This window comes from Portunus trituberculatus, chromosome 15 (genome assembly GCF_017591435.1).
Source record: "Portunus trituberculatus isolate SZX2019 chromosome 15, ASM1759143v1, whole genome shotgun sequence".
Taxonomy (NCBI): domain Eukaryota; kingdom Metazoa; phylum Arthropoda; class Malacostraca; order Decapoda; family Portunidae; genus Portunus; species Portunus trituberculatus.
The window spans coordinates 10,917,254-10,942,118 of record NC_059269.1 but is presented as its reverse complement, the minus strand read 5'-3'; the positions used below and the strand labels follow the sequence as shown (position 1 = coordinate 10,942,118).

At 42.2% G+C, this 24,865-nt stretch overlaps 1 protein-coding gene across 12 annotated transcripts in view; it reads right to left on the bottom strand.

The window, feature by feature from the left end:
* Positions 1-24,865, bottom strand: part of LOC123504073 (sodium channel protein 60E-like) — a 503,673-nt gene that overhangs the window by 94,866 nt on the left and 383,942 nt on the right. For 11 of the 12 annotated variants that reach the window (XM_045254356.1, XM_045254355.1, XM_045254344.1 and 8 more), the window contains 12 exons: positions 22,161-22,341; positions 16,345-16,440; positions 11,953-12,097; positions 11,653-11,787; positions 10,688-11,404; positions 9,123-9,237; positions 8,708-8,922; positions 7,934-8,104; positions 7,612-7,805; positions 7,209-7,314; positions 6,761-6,934; positions 519-711 (listed from right to left, as the gene is read on the bottom strand). In XM_045254356.1, coding sequence (XP_045110291.1) covers positions 519-711; positions 6,761-6,934; positions 7,209-7,314; positions 7,612-7,805; positions 7,934-8,104; positions 8,708-8,922; positions 9,123-9,237; positions 10,688-11,404; positions 11,653-11,787; positions 11,953-12,097; positions 16,345-16,440; positions 22,161-22,341 — 2,442 coding nt within the window. The remainder of the gene's footprint in view (positions 1-518; positions 712-6,760; positions 6,935-7,208; positions 7,315-7,611; positions 7,806-7,933; positions 8,105-8,707; positions 8,923-9,122; positions 9,238-10,687; positions 11,405-11,652; positions 11,788-11,952; positions 12,098-16,344; positions 16,441-22,160; positions 22,342-24,865) is intronic. The other variant, XM_045254345.1, reaches the window with a different exon arrangement.

The following is a 24,865-nucleotide window of genomic DNA, read 5'->3' as shown; positions in this document are numbered from 1 at the left end:
ATATTCCAGTTATCTACATTATCACAAGCAAAGGCAGCAATAGGTATCATCATCAACTCTATTTCTGACATGAATCTCCCTCTGAGAACATCTTTGGTGTGGCTTAAATATTGACACTAATTATTTTCAAGACAGAACAACAAACTGACTAAACCACAAACAGCAAAACCAGACTGGGACAAGATCCTTTATTGTCCATTTCATTCCCTTTCCAGGTTTCCTTTATCTTCACTTTCTAATTAACAGAGTATATCAAATAGTCTTCTCATCTTGAGGTAACATTTTGTATTTTATTTTACTTGTTTTATTGCAATTAAGTGTATGTGTGTGTGTTTATATACAATACATATGCAGAAAGAAGCAAAAAAATAGAAGCATTCATCTCTTCTTTCAGCTCAAAACAGAAAAAGAAACATTGTGTATATTCCAGCTGAGCATCATATACATGGTCAAATATATAAAAAAGTAAATAAATTCAAATAAATCTAAGCATGGAACAATCTGCCTTTAACACTTACCAACAACAGTCATTCTTTTGTAGCCTTTCATCTGTGGATCTCCCCCAGCTTCCTCCTCACACCTGGCATGCATCTCAGGCTCACTGAAAGCCTTCTTCACTCCACGATCTGGCATTGCATCCTCCTCATCCTTTGCAGTATCATTCTCATCTAACTCTTCCGTTTTTCTCTTCTTTCTTCTAAAGATATTATCCTGTAAAGTAAATCAAAACATAGAAAAAAAACTATGTATCCTTCATATATAAAACAGATACTTGGAAGATGATTCGTGAGGAAAAGATGCTTGGTTTGAAGTGTTTAAAATTGGAAAAGTTTTATTGCATGTATAAATGCCAGCACTTGATTCCAAGCCAATCTTGGATGCATAATTTCTCAGCAGCAACACCTGATAGCTCCATACCAGGTGAAGGCCTGTTTTCCTTTGATTGGTTCAACTATGTAAAAAAAACTAAGCCTCTAAGCTCCACCTACTTGACCTTCTCCACCTGGTCCATGCCCTGTCCACTCTCCACCCCCCAATGATCAGAACATCACTATGTCATCTCCTTCTCCATCACCGGGAGCAGGGTGTCGGTCTGAGTCCAGCCAGTGGGCTCTCCCATTGATGACAAAAGACAAGACACACATACACACACATTCAACCTCCCCTCCCTCCTCCTGTTTAATGTGACTTCCCTAATGAACAAAATGAACGAATTGATTGTGTCTGTGAGATCAACCCGTGCAGACATTGTGGTGATCACTGAGGTGTGGCAAATAGTAACGGAAGTGTGCATGATGCAAAACTTTCAACTCTTCCACCATCTGAGACAGTGGTTCCCAAACTTTTTTCTGTCATTCCCCCCTGCACTCAGTTCAACCATCCAGATTTCCTCCTTCATGTGTATGAGAGAGCCCATGTTTGAATGTGAACTGACTGGTAGATACGGCGCCGCCCATCTACAACAGGCGTTTTCTCTCTCTCTCTCTCTACACTACACACCGCGTAGTGTAGTGGTTAGCACGCTCGACTCACAATCGAGAGGGCTGGGTTCGAATCCCCGTAAGCAGCGAGGCAAATGGGCAAGTCTCTTATCTTAATGTGTGGCCCCTGTTCACCTAGCAGTAAATAGGTACGGGATGTAACTCGAGGGGTTGTGGCCTCGCTTTCCCGGTGTGTGGAGTGTGTTATGTGGTCTCAGTCCTACCCGAAGATTGGTCTATGAGCTCTGAGCTCGCTCCGTAATGGGGAAGACTGGCTGGGTGACCAGCAGACGACCGAGGTGAATCTCTATATATCTCTCAGACATGAGAAAATCCATCTGAGATTTTTTTTAGTTAGTAGGTTGTGTAATTATTTCCCCCCTGGTAGCTTCAAATTTCCCCCAGTTTGGGAACCACTGATCTAAGATCAGAGAGAAGAGGAGGGGGAGTAGCAGTTTACTGCTGATCCACCCTCAACCCCTCACACCTCCTGGTGGTTGTCCCTCCCTGGAGTGGAGGCCCTCTGGGTATGAATGTCTCCATCCTCCCACCCTCAAGATGCAGCCTCCATTATCCTGTGTCACATACCACCCCCCACATGCCCCCACTGCACAATTATTTACTGAGCACATCATATGCACAGCTGATACTCTGAGGACAAGGTATCCTGCTGCCAAGCTGGTTATATGTGGCGATTTTAACAGACTGGATGTGAGTGAAATTCTACACCAGCTACACCTAACACAAGCCTAACAACAAAGCCATCAGTCTGTGTCTTCCCTCTCACCTGACAGCATGGGTGGCTGACTTCCTCACAGGACGCCAACAAGCTGTACGTTTTCAGAAACACACATCCTCTTACCAACAGCTAACGTGTGGAGTCCCTCAGGGCACCAAGATGGGTCCACTCTGTTTCCTGATACTGATTAATGACGCTCTGACAAATACCCCTCATCGCTGGAAGTACGTGGATGACTGCACCGTGGGTGTGCCAATTGATAACAAAAACCCTGACTACTCAGCATTTCAAACATCGTTGAACAGCCATCAGGAATGGTTGGCGGAGAGCAGGATGGCAATCAACTACACCAAAACTGTGGTAATGCAAGTCTGCACTTCCTAGGTGGCAGTCCCCCCACCCACCAGCTCTCCCTGTTTCCTCATTCCCTCCAAGTCGTTCGGTCAGCCAAGCTGCTCGGGATCACAGTGGACGACCAACTGACATGGAAGTTACACGTTACCGCCACAGTGAGGTCAGCGGCCAACAGACTCTGCATGCTGCGCAGAATTAAGTCACTCAGCACACCAATTGATGAGTTAAAGGGGATATACATCACCTTTATCTTGCCCAGACTTATGTATGCCTCACCAGTGTGGTCTTCCTCCCTCATCTCCACTCAACAGCAACAACAGGAAGATGCGCAAAAGAGGGCATACAGGATCATCCTTGACCCTGCCTACACAAATTACGATCACGCCGTAACTACCCTCAGTCTCCCCAGACTGGCTGCCAGACACCGAGTAGCCCTCGTCAGGCTGGGTAGAGGCCTGCTGCACCACCCACGGCTACGACACCTCCTCCCCCAACCAACCCATGCCACACATCACACCAATGTGGGCCGGCCCATTAGGGCCCTGAGGACCAACCGTTACCAACACAGTGTGGTCCCCCCCATGGTGCAAGCCATAAACCACTAAGCTAATGTTCTAATCTTAAGCCTCCCCCAATCCCTATATAGTATATATTTTCAGTATGTATGTACTGCAATTCCTGATAAACCATATATCATTCTTCTTCTTATTATTATTATTGTTATTATTATTATCTGTCCCATGAAAGTCAATGCAATGCAATGCAATGCAACACACACACACGGCGAGGCAAATGGGCAAGCCCCTTAATGTGTGGCCCCTGTTCACCTAGCAGTAAACAGGTACGGGATGTAACTCGAGGGGTTGTGGCCTCACTTTCCCGGTGTGTGGAGTGTGTTGTGGTCTCAGTCCTACCCGAAGATCGGTCTATGAGCTCTGAGCTCGCTCCGTAATGAGGAAGACTGGCTGGGTGACCAGCAGGCGACCAAGGCAAGGCCGCCTGGTGTTCTCCAGACGGCCTTGACCGAGGTGAATTACACACACACACACACACCGCGTAGTGTGGTGGTTAGCACGCTCGACTCACAATCGAGAGGGTCCGGGTTCGAGTCCCGGAGGCGGCGAGGCAAATGGGCAAGCCTCTTAATGTGTAGCCCCTGTTCACGTAACAGTAAATAGGTACGGGATGTAACTCGAGGGGTTGTGGCCTCGCTTTCCCGGTGTGTGGAGTTTGTTGTGGTCTCAGTCCTACTCGAAAATCGGTCTATGAGTTCTGAGCTCGCTCCTTAATGGGGAAGACTGGCTGGGTGACCAGCAGACGACCGTGGTGGTGAATTATACAGCTACCCATCACCACAACCTCAGGCCGGGAGCCAGTTGTCAGTCTGGATCCAGTCGGTGGACTCCCACCTTGACGACGACAATCAGTAAGGATAAAGACAATACTCCCACCAACGCTAACACCTTTGGGCCGGGAAGGGACTGTTGGTCTGAGTCCAGCTGGGGACCTCCCCACTTTGATGACGTCACACATATACATTAACGTATGTGTGTCATTTAGAAAATGACGATTTCCAAAAAGGCAGCTGGACACGAATGCTATAAAAATTCTGACTTGTTATAAATCGAAAATAATTTCTAATATAAAAATATTGCCGGGATGGGGAATAAAAAAAAAAAAAAAAAAAAAAAAATATATATATATATATATATATATATATATATATATATATATATATAAATTAAATAAAGTGTTAGAACTTCGACTTGCTTAAAAAAAAAAAATCTAAAGCCCACCAATTTCTTTCAACGGAATCAATAACGCTTTTTAAGTTATGACTATCATTTCGATATATCAAAACCTCACAACAAGTCCAATTAGAAGAATAAATATTTAAGAAATTACTTTTTTTTTTTTTATAATATCAATAGGGCTACAAATAACTCTTGAAATCCACATAATTAACTTACGAGGAACCCTACACACTTTCCCTCATAAACCTATTTTTATAAAACATGAACACTTCGCTATCTCAAATAAAAAATCACTGACAGCAGTGGTAAAATTTTGAAGTATTTTTTGTCCTCTCTTTGAAGTCCTAAACACCCACTAATTCACCGTACCTTACTTAACTCAAATGTGGAAGACACATAAAACATAACAAACTATCAGTATAAACCCTTAAAAAGATAGTTGTAACTTGAAACAAATGAGCTGTGACAAATATAGATAATAGTTGAAGTCAACGATCTGTTACCAGCAGAGCATTTGGGATTGGGGCCAGGAGCCGATCACAGTCACAGCATGGCAGCTCGTGACATCACGTCCCGGCCCGGCCTAACTGGACCTCCCTAACACACAAATCAGGCAACTGCTGATGTATTTTAACAACGAAAATGAAAGATTAAGCCTATGGCTCTAATTTGTGACCTATCTAGCTTGTAATGAAAGTCAGATGAGACATAATACCTGAGAGAGAGAGGTAGCAGATCAGGGGAGGGGACTGGTTTATTTAAGGCAGCGTCACACTAGCACTTTTTCCGTCGTCTTTTTACTCTTCCGTCAACTCTTTCCGTCGTCTTGAGTTTTTAGTCAAAATAAGAACTATGGTTTCTAATCAACACTTATTAAAAAAATATTTTTTTGTTAAACGGAAGAATGCTATTATCATGGCATGAAATTTAAATGAGTTGGTGAATATATGTTTGTATACATTTTTTTTTCTAGCCTAGCAATGAAAAGTTCCTCAGTTGTTTGTGTACATTTCCAGGGGAGTGCGAATGTGCGATGCCTTTGAATATTTCCAAGGCAACTTCCAAGTAGCTGGCCAAGATGAGCAGTGGACAAAACACACTGACGAATTTCTCATAGAGAGTATTAGAGGTCACCGTTGCCTTTGGGATCACAGAACAGCTGATTACATTATAAGGTGCAAAAAAGCCGCGGCTTGCTGGGGTGAATGAGGAGCCATGTTTGTTTACAATCGACAAGCGCGGCAAAGGCGGAAGCAAGCTTGTGTGTGACGGCCACCGTCTGCAAAAGTTGACAGTCGTCAGAAAATTGACGGAAAAAGAAGACGGAAAAGTGCTAGTGTGACGCCGCCTTTACGTAGTGAAGGTTTGGATTATTGTGGTTTTTAAGTATCTGCAGGTGTTAGTTCACTGATATGTTGTCCTGGAGGTTACAAACGTTAGATTATGACATGGCAACACCGTGAAATGATGAGTTACATCAATATAATATTACCTACGTTAACCAAAGACTACTTGGTGGCGGCGGTCTGGCAGTCACCTGCAGGCAACCACAGACCGCTGTCCGCTTTTGAGTTCTCAACGGTGCATAAATAGCTCTGATTACTGAGAAGCTACAGCATAGTTACATTATTCTCTTCGTTACTATATTCTTCACCTCTCTTACTGTCTCACCGTCTGTGCCCTGTCCTGCCAGGCTGCAAGCGCAGCGCAGCCAATGCAGGCACAACAGTGGCTCACTGTAAACTATATATATATATATATATATATATATATATATATATATATATATATATATATATATATATATATATATATATATATATATATATATATATATGTGTGTGTGTGTGTGTGTGTGTGTGTGTGTGTGTGTGTGTGTGTGTGTGTGTGTGTGTGTGTGTGTGTGTGTGTGTGTGTGTGTGTGTGTGTGTGTGTGTGTGTGTGTGTGTGTGAAAAGTCTCGAATTGCAATGTCATTAAAATTTCCCAAGATTTCGCCAAATTTGACCATTAATTCCCAATATCCCAAGGCCAAGGCCGAAATCCCAAGATCTTGGGAAAAATCCCAAGGAGTGGCATCCCTGCTTTACATATGTATATAAGGTACATTAACTTATTTGTACATTTACATGTGTAGCCTATGTATTTGTGCATGCATATACCTATGTATGTTCGTCGGCTCCCTATTTAATGAAGCAGTTTTCTACCTATATTTAAAGCAAAAGTAACATCTGTTATCTTTTTTTCATGACCGTTGCCATTGCCTACAGGTGCCACTAGCATAGACCGGCTGGCCTGCCTACCTGTCATCCTTCTCTCCCCATCTAGGGTTACCAGGTGTTGCTCCTGAGAATTTAATAATAAATGGCCAGAACTGGCAATAGGGAGTCAAAATGCTGGCGTCTGTACATAGTATATGACAAAATTTCTTACCCGTAATCTAACAAAGAGTTGCAGTATTCTTGATTCATCTTCTAAATCATCTTGTCGAGATTTCAGTTCCTCAGAATTGAACGAATTCAAGAGAAGAGCAAGGAACAAATTGAGCACCATGAAGTTACCCATAACGAGGGCTGGCAAGAAAATAGCCAGGCACGTCTCAGACCCCTGTAAGCATGAAAAACGACTATGACATTTCCCTATGCTAAAATATACTAGGCAGTAACAAACGTAAATTTGTAAAACATCTTGGGAAGAAACTATTGCAACATCCTGCCTCACTACCATGACATGGAATTCTTCTGTTTCTGTTTTTCTCTTGTTTTTTTGGCCTGCATCCTTGAACAGTTACAAAGGTTTCTCATATTTCATCACAGAAAAGTCACACATGATTAAAGCTCTATAGCAATTGAGGACATCAGAAAACTCATGAATCACTCACGTCATTCTTTTCAGCTCTCATGCAGTCCCAGAGAGGCTCCACCCATTCACCACACAGGATCCGAAATATCATCATAAAGGAATGAAAAAAATCAGTGAAGTTCCATCTGTTGAATAAAAGAAAATAATAATAATAATAATAATAATAATAATAATAATAATAATAATAATAATAATAATAATAACAATATTATTATTATTAGTGACAACAATTAACTATATTACAAAAAAGCTATGGAATTAAGAAAAGAAAAGTAGTCTCTAGAGTCTATACTCTCAAGTCTTCCTTTCAAAATTCTGTTTTAGTGACACTGGTCATAGTTGTTTGTGGCATTCAAATAGCTGGATCCATTATTTGCATGGTTGATTAAGAGACAGACTGTGCTGGTATTGCACCTTCTCACCTTGGAATTGGATCGGGATGAAAGTTGGCGGCAGTGTAATTTTTGCCAAAGAGCTGCATTCCAATGACGGCAAAAATATAGATAATGATAAGCAGGACGAAGGTGAGGTTTCCCAAGGCTCCGAGTGTTGAGACGATGATGCTGAGCAGAACACGCATCGTCCGCCAAGACTGAGCTAGCTTCAGCACCCTCAACTGTTGGGAGAGGAGTTAAAGCACACTTTTCAGGAATGTACCAAATATTGAAAGGTTCTTTAATATATAGGTTCAATTCAGGAGGGATCTGAAAATGAATGTAAGAAAATACGAATCACACAACTCACAAGTCTCATCCCTCGCAACACTGAAAGCCCAGAGCCGATTTCCAGACCCAAGTCAAGCAAAGAGGCGAGAACGATGACCAAATCAAAGACGTTCCATCGGTTAATGAAGAACTCCCTGCTCAGCGCCATAATCTTCATGATGCACTCCAACGTAAACACTGCGGTAAACACCTGCACACAGTGGTGGGAAAAATGGTGCTTCAGAAAATAGAAAAAATGAAAATACTTAAAAAAAATGGTTTGTTCTTATCCACAAAAGACAACGTATAATTGTTATAGTACTATATGTAATGAGAGAGAGAGAGAGAGAGAGAGAGAGAGAGAGAGAGAGAGAGAGAGAGAGAGAGAGAGAGAGAGAGAGAGAGAGAGAGAGAGAGAGATATGAATAACTGTTATAGTACTATATGTAATGAGAGAGAGAGAGAGAGAGAGAGAGAGAGAGAGAGAGAGAGAGAGAGAGAGAGAGAGAGAGAGAGAGAGAGAGAGAGAGAGAGAGAGAGAGAGAGAGAGAGAGAGAGAGAGAGAGAGAGAGAGAGAGAGAGAATAACTGTTATAGTAGTAGAGAGAGAGAGAGAGAGAGAGAGAGAGAGAGAGAGAGAGAGAGAGAGAGAGAGAGAGAGAGAGAGAGAGAGAGAGAGAGAGAGAGAGAGATTCAATCATAAAACTTAGTTAATGAAATAGACTACACTGAAGTGATATAATAACAACGAGCATTAGTCGAGCCTAAGTGATATTACGAGTATAGGAACGAAGCAATAGTCGAATCTCACTTACCCTGTTGCCAACCTCAAGCACCCTGTTGAGTTCGTAGGACATGCCGTGATGTTCGATGGCTAGGAAAGCTGTGTTCATGATGATGCACACCATGATGAACAGGTCAAAGATGGCGTCGTGGACCACTATGTATAAAAGGTTTTGAAACTTGAGCCAGACGCGGTAGTTGACGCAACAATCATGACACTTCTCGCAGTTACGGTCCACCAACTCATCTTTTGGTAGAAGGAATGAGATGGAATATACATTATAGATACACACACACACACACACACACACACACACACACACACACACACACACACACACACACACACACACACCGAATATGAAATAACATGAGTTTATGTACAAGTAACAAAAGTATAATAATGATATAATTTAGCACTATCATACTGTGTAGATGGACATTTACCTTCCACCATAACTATGTGTTGAGAGGAAGCGGAGAGGGCTGCGGGGGAGGAGGGGCTCACACCATTGCATTTCCTGCGGGCGTACAGGGCCTGCTCCGCCTTGCCCACCAGTTCCTGGTGAACAGTAGTACCTTATGGTTAGAACAGCTTTGTGTTTATAGTTTAACTTTCAAATTAAAATTACGTTCCTTTCCTCGTAAGCTGATTAGCTTTAAATGACGAAGAGTTCCCAGAACCTTAATGTTACAGAAGAGTGATTGTGAATGTATGGCTTCTACACACCGCCAAGATGAATGACTACCATATCATTATAATTAGCTCATCGCCTGCCCTTTGGTAAAAGCTGGAGTGAATACAATGAAGGCTTTCAAGAAGATTGCTTGGACATGGAGTCACCTCATGCCCTCCCAGATGCCTGTCTGCTGTATGCATTTTTTATAAGACACGTAACTTTTCTTTTTGCTTGATTCTGTCACACCTGGTTTCAAAATAAAACAATAAACCTAAGTGAATAGTGAGCGGAGAAGAAAAGTAAGAGGGGAGAGTATGCACAAACGTGTATGGTTTTCCTAACGGGGAAAGGCAAACTGAGGTCATATGATGAAGAGGTTGGAGACGGGAGGTACAGGAGTACACGCTCAAAATAAATCAGACATTTTGTTTGGCAGAATTAGTGGTAGACAAGAGGTAATGGCAGAATGGTAGCGGCAAGGCGAAGTGAGTGTTAATAGTGTGGTAACAGTGTCGAGTGGTACCATGTGAGATTAAGCCATACTGGCCACAATCTGTGCAAAGACAATCCCTCCTTGATGAGGTAACCTTCTTACTCGCATTTCTGCGGAGAGCGACAGGCCAACTCAAGGATTTTAACAGGTAAATATCATAAGCCTGAAGCCGTGACATGTATTAAGCCGCAGCTCCTTTCTCAGTCTTACTCCATGTCTGCTTCCCCATCCCCACTCCTTTCTTGTTTCTACATCACAGCAGAAGAAAAGCCGCAGCGCCGCAGGCAGGTGAAGGAGTAGCCTCGCTGACACCACTCAAACCTTGATTTTAGAATGGTTCCACTATACACTATACACTCCCTCACATACTTACATTTCCCATTCCTTCCTCTTACTAAAATCCCCGGAAAACCTCCCAAAATTCGTGGAAATTGAGGTAAATGTTGACGGGATGGAGGTTTGTTTGGGTCCGAAAGACGTCACGGGGGCGCTCTCATCGGAGCTGCAAGCTTCAATTTATTTAAGCCTCATTTAAAGCACTTTGGGGTTATCTATATATTTTCGTGGTTAGTTCTGTCTTTGCTTCACTATCTGTAGACCGGGAGGTGAGGGGGGAGACAACTACTTCACTTGTTTCTGTGTACGTACTATATACATGCACAGAATGTACGTATGTATGTTTAAGTGCATGTATGAACTGTATGTATATAGTGCGCTTAGACTAGTGTATGTCCTACGGCTTGAGTTAATAATGGTTACGATTTTAATCTAGAAACACAAAGTATGGAGCACATGATAACATTCAATACTACTACCATGAAGAAAGGCTTGAGTACCACTACCTGCGGGGCGTGGGGCAGATGATGAATGGAGATGGAATCGCCGCCTTCGTGATCTCCCACTACACCGGAGTCGTCTAAAGATGGCTGGCGATGGGCAGGGTTATTGGCGAGGCGGAGGTGGGGTCTAGGGTCATCACAGCCACCCCTGAGGGCTACCAGTCCCGGGGGCGCCACCGCCACCTGTTGCTGCCGAGTGTGGCAGTGACATGTGCAGCAGCTTGCCGTGGATGAGGCGTTGCAGGGGTCACAGGAAGATGAGGCACCGGTGCGGGCTGGGACGCCCTCCACGCTAGCTCCTTGTGAGCTCTGACAGCGTCCTGAGGGTGGAGTATGGAGAGGTTGGGTTGGGGCGGGCGAGGAGGAAGGCAGAGGTGTGGTAACCAAAGAGGCGGGTCGAGAAAGGGAATGATGACCAGCAGACATATCTAGCTGAGAACTTCCTAGTCTCGGAGTGTTGGAGGGCGCTGAAGGCTGTCTGCTGGTGGTGCCTTCCGAAGATGCACTCCCTTTCCTCTTATCCTCACCCTCCTCCTCGTCCTTCTTCTTCTTTTTCTTAGAGAACTTGTCGCTAAGGATACCGGCACCTCGGCGCATCACAATTACCCGGCGATTTTTTGGCTTCTTTTTCTCTAAGGGTCGAGCGTGAGTCAATTTCTCCGGGTCGAAGCTGAAGGTGGAGTCATCCCGATGGTCCATCAAGTCTTTCGTTTTCTCCTATTTGAAATAAGCATAAAAGACATCACCCATTATAATATCAGCTTTGGATAATACAAGAATAGCATCTATTATCTTATCTAAAGCAATTTGTAATGAAAGCTAACAATGAGAAATATTCTGCTAATCTCCTTAATGAATCTGAACTTGTAATTTTCTTTCACTTTTTATGTCACGATTACAATCATTCGTCACTTTCCATCAGTATCATTCATGCCATCTTGCTTCTCGATTCATCATTTACTTACTTCCTCGGTGTTTTCAGCTTCCTCTTCATAGCTCATGGCCACCACAGCCAACATTAGGTTGATAAGGTAAAATGACCCGAAGAACACGACAATGGCAAAGAAGACGACCTGTAGTGGTCCCCCCGTGGCTATTACCTGAGGACACGAGGCATATCAATCACCTTAAACTCTAATCCACTTTCTATAGTTATATTCCTGGGAACTAAACTGTGGCTAATAATGAATAATGCAAACTATCCACATACAATACGTCACAAGTCTAACTAAATCTCTGACTATTTTTTTTCTGAGGAAACGTACCTTGTTGTAAACGTCTTCCCAAAAATCTAACGTAATGAGCTGAAATGTGGTGAGCATTGACCATAAAAAATTATCGAAGTTCGTGAATCCAAAATTTGGGTTGTCGCCCACATCTGGCAGACACGAGTACCCCTCTGGACACTTCCTGCAAGGCGAAAGAGACAATCGGTAGTGGTGAGTGGCGGTGACGGCCGCGTGTATCGGTGATTATGGTTATGAGAATGATACCTAGGAGAGGCGAAGCATTACACCTGTGTCTTCTTGTGTTTCATAATGTGTACAAATATGTGATAAATAACACAATAAATGTTTATGACATCAATGAGATAAGAAATATGGTGATATTCTGTACACACACACACACACACACACACACACACACACACACACACACACACACACACACACACACACACACACACACACACACACACACACCAAAAAATAATTCTGTCAGGGGTTCTACTTCTTGAATACAGCCCATTTAAAAAGCCTCTCCTTTTTTCTCAAAGTTATCTATTTTATATTCTTTAAAGGTCTGAGACTTAAACACAGCAAAATTCTAAATAAAGAAAAAGCAAAACATCTGAGGTCCCTTACAACTCCAGCATGTCATATAGCCACAGAGGAGGGAGGAGGGAGGTAAATTGTAGACCATGAGGAGGAATGATGAAGTTTAGGGCGTTGGAGGAGTGAGTGGTGAGAAGGCCGCTCGTAACTTGTGGCAAGTAAGTGCACTCCCACACGACACAATGTGACGCGCATAGAAGGAATGTACAGGGAAATACAAAGGAGTCTAAAACGGCAGAGAGGACTGGCGAGTCTAATTTGAAAATTTTGCAATGTCGATTTGGCACTGCCATTATTGACATGAATGTGTCGGAAAAAAAAAAAATTTAATTTTGGTAGATACGTAACTTCAAGATGAGTAAGCTCTGAAATAATAATCTTTAAGAGGCATCGGAAAGGGCGACAAGTGCTTTCAAGGCTATCGATCAGTCCTCATTTAGTCACTCACGTGACAAAAGCAAGAATGCTTCAGAGGGTAGCACACTGGGCAGGACCACCAACCCACCACCCATAGGGGTCTTTAATTCCATAACATTCTCTCTCTCTCTCTCTCTCTCTCTCTCTCTCTCTCTCTCTCTCTCTCTCTCTCTCACACACACACACACACACACACACACACACACACACACACACACACACACACACACACACACACACACACGCACACATAGGAATGTTTGCGATATAGCATTCATTTTGCAAGGCTCCAAACTTCAGTTCGTGGAAACAATCATTCCACACATGCATCCACCTGTCGATATTCATTCTATACGGCAGCTGTGTATGTGTGTGTGTGTGTGTGTGTGTGTGTCTCTCTCTCTCTCTCTCTCTCTCTCTCTCTCTCTCTCTCTCTCTCTCTCTCTCTCTCTCTCTCCGTGAATCATAACAATAACTACGTGTTCCGTCCGTCACTCCGTTGGTCATGAAGAGGCAAAATAGCTATACCACCACACACTTTTCCGTAGAACAGCTCTACTGAAAACTACCCTCCCTACTTTTTCACCTTCATAACATACATCAAATTTTTGTTGTAAAAGTTTCTCAGGGTTCTCAGCAGACACGATCCTGACCAGCAGTCTTGTGACACAGCTACACTATTTATGGAACGTAACATTTGGCCAGTACGTCTTCTTCAGCACACTGCAGCGCCTCGCCATGTGGTGCTTGAAGGCTGTTTCCTATCCTGCCTTGTCCTCATGCACGGTGAAAGCGGCTTACGGTAGTGTTTCATAAGACTCGCGCTGTGACATAATTACACGGCTCAGCTCCGAGGAAACTCATAATTCCGCCTGATAATTACAAGGCGGGGTCTGTGAGGTGGCTAATGGATTGTCGTACGATTAAATGCGCCACACTAGAGTATTCACTACGCAGCACATCAACACCGCCCACTAAGTGCCCACACTATTTTGGGAATGTTCATCTATTTTTTCATATACCTTTGTTTATTGATATTTGCTTCCTAAGACACGGTCACAAGTAACTTAAAGAAAAGCAAGTATTACAGGAAATTGAGAGTTGTGATGCATACGAGTAGTAGCCAATAAACACTGTCGTTGTGAATTAGATGCTAGAATGCACGCACCAAATTATATATAGAAAATATTAACCTATTCAGTATCATGACACGTTTTCACATTTATTCTTCTTACTATTTGGCCCCTTCCTAATGTAAATAAAATCGTTTAATCACACCCAAAACTCAAGGTAGAAATGCATCCCAGTACTGAAGGGGATAAAACATTCATTTCACTCATAATCCTGCCATGAATAACTATAACTTTTATTGGAAAAAAAAATTGTAGGAGATATAAATTTCAAAATACAACCAATTTAAATATACCAGTACGAAAACTATAAGTTTGAAACTATGATAATCGAAATCTGTTTGTGTCACGCCTGAGGAACGGCAAATCTGATCCTGGTGCATGCAAATTAATGGGAGCATTGCAACAAGCAGCATCCCGGCCAACTTTGGCGGAGTACGTTCCTGCCACACGCCGCCCCTGCCGCTGCTGTGTGTGTCGCGGGATAGACGAGGCACTGCAGCTGTTCTGTTATGAGTATAGCCTGTATTCTTAAACGCTTTGCCCAGAGGCTCTAGATGAAGATACTCGTGTTTTAGAGGATATTTTCATGATTCCGGTGATGGGTTAGCAAAATTTCTGCTTAATTAAAATGAGAAACTGTCATGAAAATAGCGCTAGTTGTCTCTGTGGCCTTGGAAAATTGTCATGGTGAGAGAGCTAAGTGTTTCTGAATACGGGCCTATGAGCGAGTGTTGGTGGGCATGGGAGTCGTGAGCCAAATAACAAGTGTCACCCAAAACTCATAACCTCTCTCTCTCTCTCTCTCTCTCTCTCTCTCTCTCTCTCTCTCTCTCTTGTATCAATTAAAACTCCCTCCCAATACCAATTGCATTTTTACTCTTGTATTCGAAACAATTGAAATACACAAGCAACGCAGCCACCTCTAAAGGAATGCGGGTGTGTTTGGTACTGATGAGGCCACTGAGGGGGATCTTAAAATTGATTGTATACTGAGGTGCGATACATGAACGAGAAGGGGACGGCGGGAAAACAGGGAGAAGTTACGACGGGAATAATGAAAAAAAAAAAAAAGCACGACGGTACGAATGAGAGAATGGGAAGGAGGTATGATAGAAGAACAAGAGTAGGTAGGGTGGGGGAGGAAAGTAAGATGGAGGGAGATACGGTGGAAGTAGTAGTAGTAGTAGTAGTAGTAGTAGTAGTAGTAGTAGTAGTAGTAGTAGTAGAAGATGAAGAAGATGATGAAGAAGAAAAGAAAAAAAAGAAAGAAAGAAAGAAAGAAAGAAAGAAGAAGAAGAAGAAGAAAACTTAGCTGTGATTTGAGTTACAAGCAATAGTACCTGCAATGATAAATAAACACAGATAGAGCAATAGAATAATCCTGCTGTGGTAATGCATTAAATAGATAAGAAAGAATGTGGCTATGGAGACGTGACAACAAGTGCTTATTTAGTAGACGATGACTAAGTAGCTTCAACACACACACACACACACACACACACACACACACACACACACACACACACACACACACACACACACACACATAGTAGTAGTATATGTTTGCTTAAGAAAAATGGAAATAAAAAGGACTACACACTATAGACCTATATAATTAGTAGTAGTAATTCATTGAGGAAAACATAAGTAGTGCAAAAATAATTACATCTCGTTTTTTGTTCAGCTGAAATAAAAACGAGAAAAAAAAAAAAAAAAACAGCGGCTTGTAGAAGGGCAAAAACTGAAGCCACACCAGACATTACAGCATTAGAAACATTTGAAAAGAAAAAAGCTCGACCCCCAAAATGAATCTCAATAAACTACAATGAACGAATGTAGGCTAAAAAAAAGAATAATAAATCAAACGAAAAAAAAAATATATATAAATAAAACAACTCCCACGAAAAATTGCTAAGAACTAAAACCAGTAAAATAGAAAAAAAGACAACAAAATACAGACTTGAACAATAAACAATACTAACAACACTAATGCCACAGCACAAAAACGAATAACTGCATACATGAATACTCTTTACCTCACACACACACACACACACACACACACACACACACACACACACACACAGAGAGAGAGAGAGAGAGAGAGAGAGAGAGAGAGAGAGAGAGAGAGAGAGAGAGAGAGAGAGAGAGAGAGAGAGAGAGAGAGAGAGAGAGAGAGAGAGAGAGAGAGAGAGAGAGAGAGAGAGAGAGAGAGAGAGAGACACACACACACACACACACACACACACACACACACACACACCACACTCACCTGGCGCCGGTCGCGTTGCCACATAGTCTAGGAAATCCGATGTCAGGGTGGTTTGTGCCATTCTCATAAAACCAATGTGAGGAATTATCACGCCATCTGCAAAAACAACAAGCAGACTGAAGTATGGGGTAGACACAACTCAAACATAGCCACACCAATAACGGATATCGAATTGCCTGCACTGTATCATTAATAGCAACATGAATAAATAATCTAGATAATTTACATACTTACTGTGTTATTGTTATTATTATTATCAGGTTATCATTATCGTTAAAAATACAAAATTGAAATGACGGAAGGTCTTTGCTGATTCACTGAGGGTAGCAAAGAGTTTCTCAATACATGTAAAAAAAAATGAGAGAAAAGTAATCAGCACACAAGCCCGAATTCTGAAACGTTTTGCTCTCTCACCATCACTGCTTTCCAAAGGCTCCAATTGAAGATACTCGTGTTTTTAGAGGTATTTTTACGGTTCTGGTGATAGACTGGTAAGATTTCTTGTTTATTAAAAGGAGAAAATGTTTTGTAAACCCGGTTAGTTGTCTCTGTGGCCTTGGAAAATTGCCATAGTGAGAGAGGGAAGCGTTTCTGAATATGAGCGACAGTCTCATCACTAGGTAAAGTTTTCGTTACAGCAATACCTATGGAAGTAAACATGATACCATCTACTCTGTGTACGAATACGAAAGTTGTCTTTTATTTTTCCTCTACAGTAACAATCCCCGAGAGTGCTGCCCTACCTCGAGACATCCACGGTCATAACAGAACGTGACGAAGCTTTGTCACGACGGAAATTTAGCGACTTCATACCCACAGATGACTAGAAAGGTTACTTGTCTAAACCCAGTAAACTTGCAACACCTTTTAATCCTCTTTATGTCCATCTTACCTATCTTGTTTGTCTGCTTGGCTATCTGTTCACCTTTTCCCAGTCCTTATCTACTTATCTATCTGCCAATTCATACACTCACTCATACGTACAACATTACTCTTTATATTCAGTGGTCGACAGTGGTCTACGTTTCCTGCCCTTGATAATTAGCTTTGCAGTCACGTTCCATCCTGTGTGTGTGTGTGTGTGTGTGTGTGTGTGTGTGTGTGTGTGTGTGTGTGTGTGTGTGTGTGTGTGTGTGTGTGTGTGTGTGTGTGTGTGTGTGTGTGTGTGTGTACTGTGTGCGTGGCTGAAATGAGGGAGTAATGGAGGGGAAGGAGGGAGGGAAGGAGGGAATGTAAAGGGAAGAAGGAGAAGCAAGAGAAGAACAGAGAAAAGGAGGAACAGAGAAAAGGAAGGAGAAAAAAGAAAAGGAGGGAAAAAAAAGAGGGAGAGTAGGATTAAGGAATGGAATGATGGTGGGTGGGAGAGAGGAAAGAAGGCAAGGAATGAGGAAGGGAGGGAGGGAATGAGGGAATGAGGGAAGGAGGGAGGGAGGGATGGAATGAGGAACGGAGAGTGGGAAGGAATTACAACTATGCATATTTGTACAGTATAACTAATCCATAACTCAACCTTATTTTTAATGCACTTTTCTATATTTTTAGCAAGGATTTAACGTTTTCACTGCCAAAGGAAACAATCAATAGCACTAAAAGTAATGCCCGAAGTCTTTATAAGGATTTTCAAGTGTGTATGGGAGTGATAAGTAACAGATTTTGACATATCCATCCAGTTTAATTCCTTCAGTATCTGGACACTATTTTTACCATGAGTTTTGGCTGTGATTAAACGATTTTATTTACATTAGGAAGTGTCTATGGAGATCAGAAGATTCATGGCCGGAGTCTTCACTATTTTATTCCCCACATAAATTTCTGAAGCTGTATAAAATCGCCAAAGAGTAAGCAGAATGAATATGGAAACGCGTCATGGTACTGAAGGGATTAAAAATTGGAGGCAGCTATGAATAAGTAAAGATGTCTCAGTAATAAGATGCAGGAGTGATCTGGGTGTCAGTCAGGCCTTCCTCGCTCTCTACCGTGACCTTCCTCACTTTCATGTCCGGACGCCAAGAATTACAAGACAGCGAATCATTATTTTATTTCGAGCCTCACAAAGAAAAGAAAGTCAAGAACTAGGAGACAACGATTATTTACTTTATACCAATTGCATTTAGTTTTAATGATAGTCGCAGAGGTTATAGTATTACAATAAAAAAAGAAGAAAGAAGAAAGTTTAACGTATTGTATAAAGGAACAGTAATGTATAACAGAGCTCAACACAAAGAAATGATTGACATGTCTGGAAAGCCGCGGTCCATGGCGTGAGGGGAAGGTTACATTCCTGCAGCTAAACTCAATAGGTGTGTTGGGGCAACGAAAACATATAGGACGTTCCTGTCGTATTGGATGCAGCCACTAAGCCATTCAAGTGCACAACCCTTGAAAGTGTTGAAAGTGGATAATATGAGAGCCTCAATATAGACGAGTGTTGGGTCGGTAAGACCAAGCAAGGTGTAAACTATGCACACAGCACAAGAGTGGTGTCTGCATTAATTTCTTTTACGACTGGTGAAAACAAAATGATTGATATGCGAATCACATTTATCTTAGGCAGAAGACTCGTAAATTTGAAGTACAGCTACATGTACAAAATGACACAAGAATGTTCCTTCCATTGTAGCGACAGGCAAAGTATCAAGTCGTTAGGGAGTTTGTGTGCTGAGTGACCCTCATAAGTCAGGCGGAGCACCACCTGCAGCCCGACACACACACAAACGAGTCCCTGATGACTCACAACACAAGCATGGATTCACTAACTGCATGCGCGACCAACACACACACCACCGCACTGCTGTCGCCCTCGATGTAATCATGGTAATGACCGTTTCGTATGCTGTGTTAGCACACACGAGGCATTTGGACGCGAAGCTACATTAGTGTTACTAAAGGCGGGCTTACAAGGGACAATTTTTCCTCTCAGCCAGCTCAAGCCACCAGGAACTGCCGGCAAGTTTCAGCCGAAAGCCTTCACACGGTTGAGAGGCGAGAGCAGCCGTTGGCCCACTGGCCTGTTGCTTCCTGGTCATCAGATACTATGGCAGTACATGTATGGGAAATGATGTATAATGGCCCTCTTCTGAGCTCTGTGTTCGTGTTAGTTTATGAAGATAATATATCATGATAGTATATCAAGGTTGATGCCCGACCGACAAGAGTCTAATTTTCACTAATGAAATAATTCCCAGAGCATTGTACACTGTATTCAAACACACACACACACACACACACACACACACACACACACACACACACACACACGTGCGCGCGCACATCCATACCCATCAACACCCACCCACACACACACACACACACACACACACACACACACACACACACACACACACACACAATCATTAAAGAGACATTCAGTCACTCGAATAAACAAACCGCAGCAATACATTTCAGCAAACAACGGGACAACAAGCCTCATGGGAGCCACTGGTCTCGCTCTTCGCTGCTGTTTGACATTGCTATTCGCTCGTCTTTTAACTGGTCGGTAAGTTGCGTCGACATGTCATTCCAGACTGCTTACAGTAAACAACGAATTCTTAAGAAAAATGTCTTTTAAACAGTCATGAGCCTTATGTTAAGTGACTGATAGCGTCCCACACGGTTAGCTTTGTCATGTTTTTTTTATATTTATTTATTTTTTTTTATCAAGAGATGGTCGTGTGGCGATGAGCGAGGCGGGCTGTGGGCATGGGCTGGGAATTAGTGGGTAAAGGGGTAAGAGAGTTCAGGTAGGGAGGGGTAATGGACATTCCACAAGTTTTTACGGGCGACGCTTGCGTCTATTGATCCCTCTGACGTCATGCCTACGTCACCGCCGCTCCGCCTGCCCATTCGGGTGAGGAGAAGCACTGTCCTTTACTGCCCCTCTGGACTCCTGCAGGTGGTCCCAACAGGTTACTGAGTGGAGGACTGACCTAGACCCTGAGACCTGAGAGCGACACCCTGATAGATGACATACACTTCAGAAATACACTTGAATTTCAGCGACTTACTAGACTCGGGTTTTCAGTAGGTAGAGAAAATGAATTGAAAAAAAAATCCCAAACTGTGGCTCAGGCTCAATTTGCATACTCCAACAATATAAGGCTGAAAAAATTCAACAGTTAGGGAGCAGCGTACAACAGGTGAGAATGCTCCAGTGCTCCAGCAGGGACGAACTACCAGCTGCTGTTCAAAAGAGTGTCAGGCAACTCACTCTCAGACGGTAATTGAGTACAGCTTAATTATTTCACAAACACAGTTACTGGTGGTTCCTGCAACTAGGTTATGAATTTTTGTTAAAGAAAATTTAGTTAAGATGCGGAGAGAGAGAGAGAGAGAGAGAGAGAGAGAGAGAGAGAGAGAGAGAGAGAGAGAGAGAGAGAGAGAGAGAGAGAGAGAGAGAGAGAGAGAGAGAGAGAGAGAATGGAATGGTCTTGGTTGTGTGTTCAGGAGAGATAGGTGGAGGAGGGTAGGAGGGAGGTAGTAGGAGTTACCGTCAGGATGTAGATAAAATAATATATTTTCAAAAATCTTCAGTGCCTGATGATGCTTTGTGGATTTGAGCAAAGGCGAAACGTTGAGAATAAAGGAAGAAGAGAAGTCAGTGTTTCCCTGCTCGCCTACACTGCATTGAAATATTCTGAACTCGTCATAAAATTCACGTTATGAATTAATAAAAAGTTCTAAAATATGTCGCATAACATTTGCAACAAAATTCTGTGGTACGTACAATGCATAGATAATTTGGTTGCTGAATAGAATCACCTGTGATAAAAATCCTTTCACCACTAAAGGCGCCGCCAACCACCTGTGTCTGAGAAACAGGTGTACAGCTCCACAATGGAAAAAAAAAATCTTGCATCTTTCTTCTTAACCTCTTCAGTACCATGACGCGTTTCCATATTCATTCTGCTTACTAACTGGTGATCTTACACAACCTCAAAAACTTATGTGGGAGATTAAAACAGTGAAGACTGTGGCCATTAATCTTCTGACCTTCATAGACCCTTCCTAATGTAAATAAAATGGTCTACTAGTAAACAAATCTCAAGATAAAAATGCGTTCCAGTACTGAAGGGATTGAATTTAGAAACGAGTTGTCTCTCCAAACAACACACACATATACTCGAGTTGTGGAGTGCGGTGGTCGAGGCGATAGCGAGTCTGACTACAGTGCAGGAAATCCCAAGCTGGAATCCTGGCTTACACTCTGGATTTTTGTGGGACGACAGCCCGCTCTTAGGTTCACCCAGCCTTAAATGGCCAACAGTCAGTAAACCAGCAGAGAAAGGAAATTGCAGCCTTACTTCATATACTACAACCGTGGATTAAGCGGCGCTACCAGTATATTCTTAATTGTACATCAAAATACAATAGATGTTTGGAATTTGCGTCCATGTTTTGTTTGAGTTGGTATGTGTGTGAACTGTGTGTAAGTAGCAGGCTTAGTATGTCTAGCATTAGTGTGTGTGTGTGTGTGTGTGTGTGTGTGTGTGTGTGTGTGTGTGTGTGTGTGTGTGTGTGTGTGTGTGTGTGTGTGTGTGTGTGTGTGTGTGTGTGTGTTGCATTGCTTCACAGATCCATACTATATGAGTGTACAGTGAATACCCTAGAGTGAGTCACACCATCCTAGCAGCGTCACTAACACATACGAGGCTGAACGGAATGTCATGGGTGTGGGGGGTTGGCAGTTCTCCAATCCACGGCCTTAACTCTACAGGTACAGTGGATGAGCAACAACTAACCGATAATAACCAGTGTTCGCTAAAGTCTACACACCAACTAGTTAACAAGAAAGAGAAAACGTAGCCAAGTATACTCACAGCGTCCATTCTTCTGAGGTTACGTTGCCGACGATGGTTTTGACGCACTTGTTCTTGAGCACGCCCATGTACACCTGCAGGGCGAATAGCGCAAACACCATCAAGCAGAACACCGTCAGCGTCATCACCTCCACCAGCTGTTTGATGCTGTTGAGAAGCGCGTTGATGATAGTTTTCAACCCTGGAAAGAATTGGAAAAGGATGTGTTTGAGAAATATAGCAATAAGGCATACATAATAGATATTTGTTGTATAATTATTGTCATTGTCTGCCGTTTTGCATAAATACTCTTTAGTGACACGTGTAAAGTTGAATAGTACCAATGTAGGGCTAAAGTTCTTTCTTTAACCAAATTATTATACACGAAAGGGTATTGATAATTTTGATAAAGCGGATTACTGTTGCGACTTTAGAAAATACTTACAACTATCCTCTATCCTCCAGTATTTTTCTATTATTCAGAACGCTGCATTTAAGTAGTGTTAAGTCAAATAAATTATTTGCTGACAATTCCACATTTCTACCGACAGACAGTCACAGACAGCAAGCTCTTAACGTGTCGCTCCACATCAAACTCTCGCTCAATAAAAGGCAGTATAGAACTGACATCAGAGTTAAGTTATGGGACATTTCACTATCATCGTAAGGGTATAAATTTCTTTCAAGTACATAAATGATCCAAAAGGGATATAATCCAATTAAAACATTCTGTAACTACATGCTTATTATATCTATTAACACTTTCAATACTTTGACACACTTTTACCTTGAGATTTGTGTACGATTAGACCATTTTACTGACATTAGGATTAACCCCTTCAATACTGGGACACATTTTTACCTTGAGATTTATGTACAATTAGACCATTTTATTGACATTAGGAAGGGTCTATGGAGGTCAGAAGATTAACGGCCAAAGTCTTCACAATTTCAATCCTCCACATGAGTTTTTGAAGCTGTATAAAATCACCAAATAGTAAGCAGAATGAATATGAAAACGCGTCAAATATCAGAAATGTTGCATGTTTCATAATTATGGATCATTAATCAGGAAAAAGAAAATTTCTGCAAAACAAAAAGATCAATCGTAAAACAAACGCCACTGCCTCGCCTCAAGGGGGGAAGCCTTCAAGGAAACTCAGATCACCATGACAACGGAAGGTGACATTTAGTGCTTGGGGTGATCACACTGAAGCATTTAAATAAAACTTCTATGCTAGCACGGAATTTCAACCAAGATCAAAAGTGTATAATGTAAAGTGTATAATGTAATGTAAAGGTGGAAGGAACCGTGTCACTGCTGCGGAAAAGTTGCCTCAGTATTGAAAACTCTGTAATCTATCATAACTTGCGTCATTGCATTAAGAAGTTGCCCCTCAACACTAACAGTCTTTAGATCATTTTCCATACTCGTGTTCCTGCAAGCTCATTTGATACTATGTAGTTTCTTTGCTCTGCTTCCATCTGCTTCATTCTTCCTCTTCATTTAAAACTTACCTCCAGAAAAAGAACAAAAAGAAAAAGAAAAATGAAAAAGAAAAAGAAGAAGAAAAAGAAGAAGAAGAGGAAGGAAAAACTTGTGTAAATTGATATGAAAGTAGAATTTATAATGGCAAACTTTCCCTAATGAGTGACAGTCTTGAAGAGAGTACAGCGAGATACACACAAATCAACCGCCGACTCTTTCTCAACTAGCTAAAGTAACATAAAAGAAAAAAAAAGAAAACGTGTGTGTGTGTGTGTGTGTCACAATTTTTAATACGCCGAGTAAGAGTGAACAATGGAAAATGCTGCAGAAGACATCACAACTCACAAACATTACCATTCTCCTTTCAAAATAATGAAAAACTCTAGTAGCACTAGCAACAGTAGCACCAGCAGCAGCAGCGCCAGTAACAGGAGGAGCACCGAGACCAGCAGCACCAGCAACAGTATTAACAACGGCAATAGAAAAACCAAGAGCACCAGTAGTAGTAATAGTAGCAGCAGCAGCAACCATAGGGAAATGTCAGTAGCAACAAAGTTGAGTTTGTCAGAGTTTCACGCTGCTGTGACTTCATAACTACATACAATGAGGTGGCTGGCTGGCCCCACCTGTCGCTTTGTGCGTCTCTCGCTCACGGTTCCCTCACCGCCTCACCAACAGCTGACTGATATTAACTTTTTTTTTTTTTTTTCTGAACTAGTTCCATGCGTGCACGTGCGCGCGGCCACAACTGCTCCATAATCATATACAAATCCCCTTTTTTTCTCTCTCTCTCTCTCTCTCTCTCTCTCTCTCTCTCTCTCTCTCTCTCTCTCTATCTATCTATCTCAGCTTTAACACTTACTGTATACATACACTTTTCACAAATAGCAGTGTGAGCTTTACAAACTCTTAAGAAAACCTACATTTAATCCTTCACTTAAAAAAAAAAAAAAAAAATCCTTCACGAAAAAAAAAAAAAAAAAAAAAAATAGATTATGAAAATAATGACAATCCACCTTGCACAGAAACCAACATTAAAGGTGACAAGGTAAACTCTCACAAACAAAACTGGTGAGAGCAACCATCCAATTACGTCAACTCTGTCGCAAATACCCTCAGATTAGAAGCGCACGGATGGCTACGTGTGGGAACCTGGTACACCCTTTACTCTGCCGCCAGCGCCCTCTGCATAAGGCCCCATTAATCACTCCGGCATACCTTTCACTCCACCAGGGCA